Source organism: Setaria viridis, chromosome 7 (assembly GCF_005286985.2).
Source record: "Setaria viridis chromosome 7, Setaria_viridis_v4.0, whole genome shotgun sequence".
Classification (NCBI taxonomy): Eukaryota; Viridiplantae; Streptophyta; class Magnoliopsida; order Poales; family Poaceae; genus Setaria; species Setaria viridis.
In genome coordinates this window covers 1,542,784-1,556,073 of record NC_048269.2, presented here as the reverse complement: position 1 = coordinate 1,556,073, position 13,290 = coordinate 1,542,784, and the positions used below count along the sequence as shown (strand labels likewise).

The window sequence follows — 13,290 nt, the reverse complement described above, 5'->3', positions numbered from 1 at the left end:
ATGCACGTGTGAACAAAAAGAACTCAGGCACATTCTGTAGCCCTGCAGCGCGCTCACATGAACCATGTAGACAAAATAATAGGCATGCATGTTTTATTTAGTAGTAAATGCAACGGTAATAACGGTCATTTACTAGAAAAACCTGGCCGGCTCATGCAGCCTGCACGTCGGCTCGCTCGCCCTGGCTGGATGGCTTGTAGCTCATGCAAATGGAAACGGAACAAGCAAGGAAGCCGCGGCAATTGGACGGGGAGGACTGTGGCCGTGTGAGGAACCAAACGTCAGTGTATCTAATGCGTTGGATGTGCAGAATAAGCTATTTTATGGCTGGACATAGATTATAGTCATTCTCTATAGCCAGCCACAAAATAACTATTATGTAGCTGTTGACGTTATTTATTGACACGTATTAAAAGTTGGCGTCAAAAGGAAGCAGAGATGCTGATGCGTGATATAGGAGCAATGGCTAGTAAAATTGGCCGATGGAGTCCTGGAGGATCAGCCAATGAGGACAGGAGGATTCAGCCAATGGGAACCGATGGGGTCTAGCCGATGCAAGTAGGAGGGTTCCAGCCGATCAGAGGTGCTGGAGCTTCGACCGATAAGAGGCAAAAAAAAAAGTCTTGATCGACGAGGAGGTTGCAAGATAGTGGATATAGGGTTGGTTAATAGAGTCCAAGTTCGTTTTCGACTCTTATACGAGTCGTTTTGTTTAGAAAGTTTGTTTCTTTGGTTATAGATATTGTAGTGCGTCGTAGTCGACCAGGAGTAGGAGTCTTGAGTTTGGGATATAAATAGAGACCCAGAGAGATCTAAAAAAGATGTACACACCAATAAACAAATTCACTTTATTCACAATTTACTTTCAAGTCGGCGACTTCGCCAAAGTTCCCTTTTTCACGGGTTCTTCCAAGCTTGGAATAGATTCCAATCAGCTGCTTATCCTGTTTTTCAATCAAGAATTGTTCTATAGCCGACTAGATCTGTTTCAAGTGCGGTTCGTGTAGCATTGTTTAGGTTGTTTTTTAACAATTCCTTTGCATTGATTACGCATACATCAGCTGACCTAGCTGATTGTCTTTTTCTGCATCGGCTACTTGGCCGTTTACAATCTCTTGGAGCTAATCGGAACACCAGCCGATTCGCTCTCAGATTTAATGCCTTCATTGTCCTTGTCAATTGGTAGGTCAAATTGACTGGCACGCCTTGGATCGAGAGGGTCAACTTGTACTTGAGCGAAGCAGATCTCTCAGGTTTCGTGTGTTAGTACACGAAGGTTACCGTCCGATTTTTGCATTAACAGTAGCCAGATCCGACATATATATACAATTCTATTAGATTCATATATAGATGTTAGGATCACGACCATATATATGGAATTGAAATTAATAGGTTCGACTTGAAAGACAATCTCACTATAGCTCGGCTTGGCTCGTTGAGCACGGTTGAACTTGGATTTCAAATGATAAATGATAGAGACCATAATAAATACAAAAAAAATCAATCTGAAACTTTGCAGCTGAATGCTGGTCGTTATATGTATGGGTTTTAGAGAGTTTTACAAAGATATATGCAAAATGTGTTTGTAAATCTCTGCATAGTACTACCTCCATCCATAAATATATGACGTTTAGAACAAGTAAATTAGTTCAAAGCTTGTCATAAATGTCATATATTTGAGAACGGAGGGAGTAGGGACCGAATTGGTTTAGGCACTTAAATGGATAATTCGTATCCGAATCCGGACATTCAATATCCGTACATATTTGATACTCAAAGTTGAATTTTCTAATATCCGAATAGGATGAATATCAATAGTTGACAAATCTTGGCACTATTCCTATTCGAATTCGATCCGAGAAAAAAATAACTATATGTATTTGTATCCGCATACATCCGTTCATATCCAATCTGTTTTGTATTTGTATCCGCGTACATATGTTCATATCCGATCCATTTTCATCCTCCTAGGAGGGAGTATTACTATTGCATTCTCTTTTTCTAAGAAAACAAAATAGACCTGTAATCGTTCGAGACCACGCTAGAGCTAAAATCGTACCATTGAAACACAGCCTTGGTTCCATACATTTCCAATCATCGAATATGATCATAGTTTGCAAACATGATCTAAATGTGCAATGACTCCATCAGAAACTAACAAAATGCTGGCAAATTGTATTTCCTGAATGGAGGGGAGGGCTCTGTTTTTCTTGTGTAATATACAACACTTGAACTATTTGTGCTAAGTTTCTACCGGGTATCCACCCTTTTATTACATGTGCACCCATGAGTAGAAACTCATTCCTCTTGTACAATGATCTACACTCTACAACAGAATATCCCCAAAGAATGATGGTATTCGTCATTTGACCCTACACCTAACAACAGGTTCAGTGAATATCGACATCATTGTCTTGAATCTGTGGATGAGTTAAATTTCAAATAGGCTTGGCCCAGCATGTCACCCAGCCGGAGATGAGCTTCTGTGGAGAGGTGCAACTGATCGTCCCGGAGTGGCAATCCAATTGCATCCACAAGAATGACGTTAGGAAGTTTGATATTTTTCTGAGCTTCCCTTACAATATCAGTGTAATTCCCCTCTCCTGATGCAAGACCAACCTGAAGGGAACAAGTGACAAAACAGTTTCTTATTTCTCACTCTGGATACACTGACGTAGGAAAAATAAAATAAATGATCTTTTCACCAAGGATAATAAAGCTGAAAACAGAGGTAAGTGGGTGTAGATTCGTTAAATGTTCAGAGCTTAAGATCCCAGAACATGTTATTCACAGATTTTTAGAACTTTACTAACACATAAACATATCCAGATCAATGGGGTAACCAGAATGTACATGTGTAAACAAAGTTAGTCTTGAGGCATAGAAACAAGAATAACCAATGTTATTTTCCCTACATCATATTCACTGAAGCTTCATTAGACAGAGTACTGTACTGGACTCCAGTTCATATCTCAACTAAAGCCCAGAATCACAAAAAACATGTGAATTGACCGCTGGTAAAGGTAGTGCCTTAAAGGGTAAACTGCAGAGTGACTAGCAACAATCTCCTAGCTCCTGGTGGTAAAGTGCCCTCCTTGGACCATTCGGATTAAGCTTGTTCAAGGAAAAAATGGATCATTAAACCTGATAAAAAGGATCTACTATACTTTTATCAGAAAATGAAAATCTCAAATTAGTCATCAGTCCTGTGCTATTCTCACAAAGACCAAAAACATAACCACTTTGAGTCAAAGGTAAGAAATATGATAGTGATGTTGGGCGCGCTTGGTACCTTGGCCAGCCTAGCCTCACCTCGCCAGCTCGAGCAAGGCCTAGCAAAAATCCCTCTCCCTCAGAAGCAAGCAAAAAGCTTGCCATCACAGACTTCAGGAAGAGCTTGCTCAGAAACCAAATGCAAGTTTTCTTGCCTAGCTAGGCAAAGCAAGGTCCAGCAAGGGATCCAAGCACCCCCGTAAAAGTCATACCTAGTTATTAGGTAGTGTGTAGTGTGTCCTGTAATATACTAACTGTTGCTTGGAGGAAGACCATTATTTAAAAAGATGCTTGGCAAGAGCCACAAAATTTCTTAAAACAAAGTTATTGCGTTTAGTTTGGTTGTCTTTAGCATGCTGCCATTTCATATGGCATCAGCCATTTGGTAGGATGTACTATTTCCTTAAAAGGCTTGGTAGCTAAATGAATGTTCCATTCTTTACTCCAATGGTTCACAGAAGGGTGGCCCTAGTTAGCACATTGACAACTAGAGTACTTTCAGTGAGTCACAAGCAACTTTTTGTTACTTATGTTGGAACTTTAGTACAACATGTTTTCAGTCATGCCATTCTTGCATGGAGGTTTTCATATGTACTACATGTTGCATATCTAAGAATCAACCAATTGATTTACATTAACCTGCAGTTATGAGATAATGATGACTTCCTCACCCACAAAAAAATGCATTAACTTAACTTGATCTACTACAGAAGTTGTACTCGATGCAGAGTTTCAGTGTGTTTCTATGTTTCATTTCCACAAAGAGTGATGGTCAAATGTATGGGAGCTCTCTATCAGTAGTTCCTCGGGTCATGTATCTCTTAACATTTTGCAATAATTTCATGTGGAGTGAGTTCTAAGGACTCAAAGGGTCATAGGTTTCCAGCTGGAGTATGTCAAAGACATGACCCTTTCAATCTGGTTTGATTTTCAAGTGAATGCAAAAGAGTAGAGTGAAAGTAGCGTACATGAGGAAGGGTGACTGGCATAGTGGCATGTTCAGCATTCTTTCCCCCATACAAGGCCAATCGTCGGGCTACTAATTTTATAGTTAGTCAAGATGAGCCCGGAACAGCAAGTACACCTGGATTGAAGGGACAATTTTGCCCATAAAACAGCCAAATTTTGTTTAGCCAATTACTAGTTCCTCAAGCAATCAATTTGCATGGAAACGAATGGAAATTGAGCAGAGCATTTGTAGCATCCACACTGTTTGACTAGCAATGGAAATTAAGCTGAATTTCAGCAAAATTCTTCGAAATGACCAGGCTGATGACCTAAACTGATCAACTTTATCACTTGCTTTCAGTAAAAGTAAGGCCACCAATTGCCTAAAAGAGTGTTTACGCTATCAAGCAGTACTGGCGCTGATGTTAATCAGAAAGGAGCCAACTTTTAGTAGGCTCAATAATGCCTAGACTAGTTTTCCCGTAAAGAAACAAATTTGGCCTGATGCCACGACGGAAGCAGAAGTTGACCTGTATGACGAGCAGGTCGGGGATGCCGAGATCGGCCCTGAGATCGTTGACGAGGCGCTCCATCCTTCCACCGTAGGCCGTGGCGTCGTCCAGCTCGATGGTGTCGCTCTCCCCCTGGAACCAGAGCACGGCGCCGAGCGTCCCTCCGCCGGCGCCCAGTGCGGCGCGCGCCCGGGCGACGGCGGCCTCGTAGAGCGGCTCCCCTCTCGCCCACATCCAGATCCTGGTGCCGCCCACCGCGGACGGCACGAGGCCCAGCACGAGGGAGGAGTCGCCGCCAGACTCCCGGAGGAGGCGGTGCGCGAAGGGCATGGCGGGGCCGAGGCCGCAGGCCTTGTGGGTGTCGATGTCGGCGTGGAGCGGCGGGGCGGCGACGACCCAGCGCCTGGAGGCGGCGAGGCGGAGCACGCGCGGGTGCGGGCGGAACGGCGGCGGCAGCGGGGAGGGCGCGATGCCCCGGCCGGCCATGTTGGACTGGCCGGCGAGGAGGAAGAGCAGCTTGGGGCGCGGCGCGTAGGGGGAGGCCGGGAAGGTGAGGAGGAGGGTGGAGAGGTGCGCGGCGAGCGGCGGCGGCGGCGCGACGAGGAGGAAGGAGAGCGCCGCCGCCGCCGCCAGCGCGCACAGCAGCAGCGGCCGCCGGGCCGCCGCCGGCTTCATGGTTGACTGGGCTGGGCTTGTGGCTCCGGCTCGGCCCAGCAGCTTTTGAGAAGGGACGGTTGGCTTGCCCGCTGCGTTGGTTGACTTGGACGTTTCGGCTGGCTTTGGCCTTTGGGTGACCCCCACCACACCACGGCACCACCTGTCCACCCACACACGTGCGACACACCCTACCTGCATGTTCAGACTTTGGCCTACATTTGCTAAATTCTGTGTTACGTGACAATATTTTTTTTTGAAAAAAGACGTGACAAAAATTTGAGATTGAAGCAAAACGGTACTAGCACGGAATTTTCTAAACACCACGGAATTCCGGCATTTCAAGTAAAGGACTTGGAATAAAACGGCCCTGGCCAACACGTGGGCATACTTAAAAGTGGGGCCATTTCGTACAAGTAAAAGCTGTGTTGCGTTGAACAATAATGAAAATAGAGATCGAGGAGGATGATGGCAGTGTTTGAACCAAATCTTCAGTGCCGTTTCCTAGAACCCGTTTTTATCGATGCCATCTTTATGGATTTTAATGCTTTACCAGTGGTGCCAGATGTATTCTCCCCTATGAATTAGAAGGATAGGATGAAAGAACAAGCCAACATACTGCTGAAAGTGTACTGTGAGCATCTATGCAGCGCAGTCCACACGAGCATCGAATCCTATATCTTCAACCAGTGTAATACTTACCGTACGGGTGAGATTACATTCCTACATAAATTCAGTTAAACATAGCATGGTAACAAGCTATGTACAGGGTCTTGGTTTTAACCGCACCCTTAGCGTGACCCTAAAATTAAGAGAGTGTTTGAATACTAGATGTTAAACTTTAGCAGTGTCATATTGGATGTTCGGATGCTAATTAGGAGGATTAAACATGAGCTAATTATAAAACTAATTGCAGAACCCTTGGGCTAATTCACAAGACGAATCTATTAAGCCTAATTAATCCATCATTAGCAAATGGTTACTGTAGCACCACGTTGTCAAATCATTGACTAATAAGGCTTAATAGATTCGTCTCGCGAATTAGACTCCATCTATGCAATTAGTTTTGTAATTAGTCTATTTTTAATACTTCTACTTAGTATCCAAACATCCGACGTGACAGGTCAACCTGTTAATTGGGTTGGAACCCAAACTGTAACCCCACCAACCCATTCTCACAAATATATAAATTTAACCCACTCCAAATCAAACTTCCACCATCACACACCATACCACCCCAAACTTTTCAGTGCATAAGTTATACAAACTGCTTGCCAAATATGGTTACAACCCAATAAGAACCCATTAGATAGCTACTAGTAGTCAAACAAGTTGCAAAGACCTATGTTACATATATATACAGGCTGTTCACGCTTGTTCTCTGATCGGGTGCTGGTGCTACACTCCACAGCAAGCCAGGATGTTCTTCCAAAAACCTGACGTCCAATCCAAAAGGATGCATAAAAGCCTTTATTACAAAGCATAGACGAAGACACAATACTGCCTGGTTCTATACTCAGACGATGCTCCATAATGCTAGCATCAATTGCTTGGGACTGAATGCCAAGTACCAAGACTAGAAGTAGCTAAGAGTTAAAATCTCAGAAGAGGCCACAGCATTCCTCCAGCACGCAGCAGCAGCAGAGCGCGGCCAAACTGGAGAGGAACACAGATCAAAATGAGACCAAGTAATTAAGCAGGACATATGACATCAGGCAAAGCAAATGAGATCAAAATGTAAACTGGCAACATGCCTAACAGCAATCTCTATATTAGCTCTTAAACAGACACGCAAACAATGGTACAGGGACCAAAAGATAAAAAATGTTACAACCATCTTGCTCTCCCCTCTGCAAGACACTAGAAACAGCTAACTTAAAACCAGAATAAGCAATAAGCATCACCCTGATGAGCTCTCCATTAGCTGCATAGACCAAGTTCTCATCCAACTCACAGGGTGAATTGCAATATAAGCCAGAATCAGCAGTAATATCTACTATTTCGAGTAAACATGGATCTCCTCTTAAATTCAACATACTAGTAATATGCATTCAACTATTCAAGACTTAAATAGACCTTTGCTCCTCTTCTTTATTAATATATGAACAGCAGAACTCCTGCTTGTTCCTTTTTTATTTAAGAAAAAAAAGAAGACTCAAATAGACCGGTGAACTCAATTTACCAGAGCATCGATTGTCAAGATTAAGAGACTTCAGTGAACTCAAACCTATGATACTGCTAGCATAAACAAACCTGAGAGATGTCGAAGTTCATTGCTCCCAACTTCAGTGTCTGAAAGCTCCAGGCTTTTTAGCTACACGAGACCTACAGCACATCAAGATGCAAATATAGATCAACTGATACTTAGCAACTAAAAAAAACACTCAAACTATTAAATGTAGTAGCAAACAGTGAAAAAAAGAACATATATGAGTCCATCCATTTAGTGTGTGTTTAAACAGAAATAAAGCATGTTAAAACAGAAATAAAGGATGTTTAAAATAGGATGTATGTGTTGTGTAAAACCTGATGGAGTGACAAAGGTGACCATTTCACTAGTCTGATCTTCACTAATTTGTTGACCTGCAATATAATGAGCATATAGTAAGTAAATGAACATGGAAATATGCACACATGCCAAAACAGAATGAGGGTATACCTTCATTGTCTGCATCTTTTTCCTTGAATAACTAGTCTTTCCCACACACAAGGGCTTCTAACATCTCTGGAGTTAGTGAGCTTCTTGACTCCCCAAGAATCCTATCTCCAAGACTAAAGGCTGATTCGGAAGAAATGGTACTAAGAGGAATGGCGAGGAAATCACGTGCCATAACTGATAAGATCGGGAACTTCTCAGCATGTGCCTTCCACCAAGCCAAAATGTCAAAGTTTTCAATGTCTTCCACACAATCTTCTTCAAAGTAGATGTCAAATTCAGATTTTGGTGGACGAGTCTTTCTCCGACTTGACTTGAAGTTTGTAAATTCTGATCCTAGCTGCCTTTTCGCAAGCACCGGTGAGCCCACACAAATGCTGCCCTCACTTGCATATGTAACAGAGTATGCACTAACTCTCCTCAAGCGTTGCTCATACTCCAGGAAGTATTTTTTCATCCAAACTAGAGCAGCATCAACACTTGAATCAATCTGATCTATATTGCTACAAATCTTCTGGTAGAAGAACTCTGCATATTCTGCTTTTCCCCTCGGATCTAACATTGTTGCAATAACAATTCCAAGGTTGACATCATAATCCTTTTTATTTCTGCGAGCAATAGGCTGGTTTGACTCATCAAAATCTCTACCCCAATACTTTTCAAACTTGATACTCATGCCTGTAGCCAAGTCTTGTAGTGCCACACTTGTCTGCCAAGAAGGGTTATCCAAGGCATCTCGAATTGAAACAATTAAAGGTAAGAACATGTATGAAGTTGGTTTCCTATGAGCCGATATTGCTTTTGTAGCCTCTTCAAAAGTTTTAAGAAACTTACAGATTGAATCAGCTGTGCTCCATTCTTGTTCATTTGGAGGAATTTCTACATGTTGATTTGCATAGCTATTCAGGACGGTCTTGTACTTGATTGCTTCTGCAACCATCTTGAAGGTGGAATTCCAACGGTTGGGTATGTCAAGAGCAATACCATGTTTTGTTGGAAGACCATTCACCACTGCAATTTCATTAAAAGCTTGCATTCTTGAGGGAGAAGAGACAATGTACTTCAAGAGCTCCCGAATCTTCTTTATCCCCTCATGAATAATTTTCATCCCATCTTGAACCAAAATATTCAGAATATGCGCACAACATCTCACATGCAAATGTGCACCCTCAAGCATCAACTCATACTTGTGAGTATCTACCAACAGGTCACATGCAGTGTTGTTGTTACTAGCATTGTCCACTGTGAGAGTAAACAATTTGTTTCGTATGCCCCACTCAGTCAAGCAGCTGACAAGTGCTTCTTCGATAGCAAACCCTGAGTGTGGATATTTGACCTCTTTGAAACTTATTATCTTCTTCTTGATCTTGAAGTCAGGAGTGATATAGTGAGCTGTTACAACCATGTAGCCTAAGTTTTGAATTGATGTCCACAAATCCGATGTCAAGCACACATGGGAGTCTAGGCTTTCAAGTTCATTCTGAATATCTTGCTTCATTCTCTGGTACTTCTTTAGACAATCATTGTGAACAGTTTGCCGTCCCACAACACTTAGAGTTGGCTGCATGGACTGAACCCATGGTTTGAAGTATGGATCCTCAAACTTGTTAAATGGGATTTCAGCATGTATGACAAACTCTATCATACGCTCATGACTAAACTGAGGGTCAAACACAAAGTTCTCTATGGGCTTCTTTAAGGTTGCTATGAATCTGTTCCTCTCGGCTTCCCCAATTGCATGACAATATTGAGAAATGTGGGTTCTAAGGCTACTAGTTCCAGATTTGGTGCTTAACTGCATTCGACAATACTTGCAAACAGCTCTAAAACAATTATCCACTTCCACAAGATTCTGCTCAAAATGTTCCCACACCTTGGACCTTTTTGCACGTGTTTGAGTTGAATTAGAGTCATCAGAGCTTTCCGATGTGTTAATAGACATGTTGAAGAATCCCTAACAATTTTATGGCTTATCAGAACTTAAGTGACAGTTCTATTTAAACAGAGCATGTTCTATTTAAACAGCCTAGAAACTTAACTTTCACTGTAACACCAACATGGAACTAGAAATGACAGTATCACTTGTCAAGCAAACAGAAATTGTATGTTTACATTTTATACTCCATCTCTTTATTGTGGAAAAAATGACAGTATCACTTGTCAAGAAACAGGAAGCAATGTCAACAGCAACTCACAATGACAAATTGACAACAAGACTTTATATGATTGTCCGAAAATCCAACACAAAATTAGCAAACGAAGCAAGGGAGTACCTTGTAGTAGCCTCTTTTATCATAACTATCTTCTGAGAAGTCGTTTGTAGCAGCCTCCAACTAAGACAAACTGAACTGTGCAATGCCTGTCAGGGAAGCAGACGATAGTTCAAATTATGCAAACCTGAAACCGGAAGTTGTTGTGATACTATGCAATTCGAAGGGGTCAAGGGATCAGACTCTGCCCTTCTTACTGTTGCTACCATGGTCTTCCCCCACGAACTCTATTGTATGCAACATATAACTGCTACCAGATTTTATTTTAATCATCCATCACCATACAAGTAAACATTTATCGGCTTCTAGGATTAACATGAGTTATGATGATGTGCTTTCCCAGTTGTGTTGAATAAATCATACAGTAGTAGAGTGCTTATGATGTACCAGTTTGGCATCTGAGTAATGGTGCTCCAGGTTCAGTGGTAGATGGTGGGTATAAACTCAAAATATGTGCTTATCATTAATACATCCATGCTGGTTTTCCATCACAGAAGTGGGTATAAACTAAGGCTTCCTTTACACAGGAAAGAATGGAAACAATGATGAATTAAACAAGAATAGCTGAAGAAAGTACCAAACGAATTAACTTCTCCACCTCAATTCTTCTTGTCTCTGTCTGCACGAACCAGTATGTTTGAAAAAGTCTTGCTTCTTGTATTGTCCTTGTTGCTCGAAAGAGTTCCTTTAGTTATAGAACTTGAACAATTATACAACAATTATAGAACTTCCTTTTGACCCGTATTAAGGAAGACAAGAACTTGTTCATCAGAAAAGGGGAACATACCACGCGATTCAGGAAGGAGCACGGAGTAGAGAGGCTTGCCGAGGATATCTCGCAGACGATAGAAAGGAGCCTTCACTGCTGCATCTTGAGAGCTAGAGGAAAGGAGGAGGGAACCGCCGCCGCCATCGCCGCCGCCGGATCTTTCCGAGGTTGGGTGGGAGGCGTGGCCTGGTGCTGTTATGGGTGAGGCGGAGGTGGCGGAGTGGGAGGGGGAGGGAGGGAGGCGAGGCGGAGGTGATGGCGGCGGGATCTCGAGAGGGGGATGGAGGGAGGCGAGGCAGAGGTGGTGGCGGCGGGATCTTGGGATGGGGAGGGAGGGAGGCGAGTCAGAGAACCGGAGGTGGCGGCGGGATCTCGGGAGGGGGAGGGAGGGAGGCGAGGCGGAGGACCGGAGGTGGCGGCGGTGGCCGGTGGGAGTCAGTGAGGCGGAGAACACAACGGAACAGAACAGGCGGAGGTCGGGAGGTGGTAGGATAGGCCGGCGGATTCTTAACAGTTGGAACCCACGGGTACGACCCATTAGAACTCCAATAATAACTATTCATCACCACACCACACCAAACTGCTAGGGAGGTGGAGCCCAAACCAAGTGAATTTGTTAGCAGTGTTGGCCCATTAGCACCCAAGCTAAGGAAGCCCAAAGTAAAATCCAAACTGTTAAAGTTATTTCAGCCCAAACTATTTGCAGGGTTAGTGACAGGTGCTAAACTTTAGCGGGTAGTATCAAACACCCCTAAGTTACCCTGGACGCAGTAACACTAACACTGGATTTTTACCAGGCAAATTAGCGCGACAACAAAAGCCAGCCCTGCATCATTTTATATACTTCTAGAAGTTGGATCAGTGGGTCAGCACAGCAGCTAGGCTTCAAGGGCGCCTCAGCTGCTGAACCTGGGCTACCGGCAGAGACAGTAGTCCCAGGAGCCCCATGCTGGTTTGTTCTGGATGCCACGGCAGCCATTAGAGAAGCGATTATCACGCTCCGCTCCACCATAAGCTTCTTCCGCATCTTCTCTGTCAATTCTGTCGATCGTAAGACCAGATTTTCAACATCAGAAAGAAACGACATCTTAGCTTCCATTTTCTTAAACTGCATGAGAAAGGACGTCAGTGAGCCAAAGCGCACAATGTTAAACAAACAAAGAACAGGTATAAGTATTTTCTGAAATTTCCTAGCACAAACGCCTAGTCAAAAACAAAAGGTGACATTGGAATCTGAAACTTTGTTGGTAACGTAAACGGTATAGAATCATTGCCACATGAGTTACTTGTTTTTCGATCACAAGTGCAGCTAGCTAGTTGCCGAAGATGATCTTCCTCCTGCTCCGCGATCGAGGAACATAGCCTTCACTGCAGCTGCTGAAACGGCAGGTAGCCTTATTACGGGATCAGCAGCAGCAGTAGCAGCAATGATGTTTTTGTTGCTATTAGGTTCTGTGATCATATACGAGCCAAATTATTCCTACGTCACAGAAACTATTTTGGAAACAGTCTACCATAGGGAAATGATATAAAAGCTAAGCTGCATTTACAAGTCACTTTCCATATAATATTTAATAACTGAAATGCCAATGACTCCCTATGCTACATGATATAGGAACCTCATGCAATACGTGAATTAAACTTTGTAAGTATTGATGATCAGTCTGTTAAAAATAGGTATATTTCTTGTAAAGAGTCATGTGTTAACATGTCAAATGAACGTGATGACATTAAATACATAGAAGCGTTGGTTAAACCTCGAGCTACAGATAGATCTTGTATAGATAGAGAAGGTTTAAACCATATGTGTCTTGTATCACAAGTTGTAATCAAACTCTTCTAATCTATTGGGAATTCCTCCTATATTAACGCGGAGTTGTGCGCTAGCCTAGGCAGGCAGCCACGTTCACCTAATCACCATTACTTCTTTCATGGTAATCAGAGCCACTTCCTCAAAATACATCTACTGTCATGGCCTCCAGTTCCTCGTCGTCGTCGTCAAGTGCTCTTGGGTCACCCGTCTCCGAGAAGCTCACGCGAGAGAACTTCATTCTTTGGAAGGCCCAGGTGTTGCCGCCGATCACGGGTGCTCGCCTCCTTGGCATCCTTGACGGCTCAATTCCGGCACCAACAAAAACAATCCAAGATGACAAGAAGAACGACATCTCCAACGCAGCGTATGAGAGTTGGCTAGCGCAAGACTAGCAG

General features: G+C 43.2%; 2 protein-coding genes across 2 annotated transcripts; both read right to left on the bottom strand.

Annotated features, from left to right (window-relative positions):
• Window positions 1-2,155: 2,155 nt before the first annotated feature.
• On the bottom strand, window positions 2,156-5,435 carry LOC117865428 (probable carbohydrate esterase At4g34215). Its single transcript, XM_034749624.2, has 2 exons — window positions 4,752-5,435; window positions 2,156-2,619 (listed from the first exon to the last, which is right to left on the bottom strand). The coding sequence occupies exons 1-2, from the start codon at window positions 5,406-5,408 to the stop codon at window positions 2,407-2,409; spliced, it is 870 nt and encodes a 289-aa protein (XP_034605515.1). The 5' UTR covers window positions 5,409-5,435; the 3' UTR covers window positions 2,156-2,406.
• A 2,642-nt stretch (window positions 5,436-8,077) lies between these two features.
• LOC117863656 (zinc finger BED domain-containing protein RICESLEEPER 2-like) lies at window positions 8,078-13,247 on the bottom strand. Its single transcript, XM_034747462.2, has 3 exons — window positions 13,044-13,247; window positions 11,927-12,190; window positions 8,078-9,997 (listed from the first exon to the last, which is right to left on the bottom strand). Exons 1-3 carry the CDS (start codon window positions 13,245-13,247, stop codon window positions 8,078-8,080), a joined length of 2,388 nt encoding a protein of 795 aa, XP_034603353.2.
• Between the last annotated feature and the right edge of the window lie 43 nt (window positions 13,248-13,290).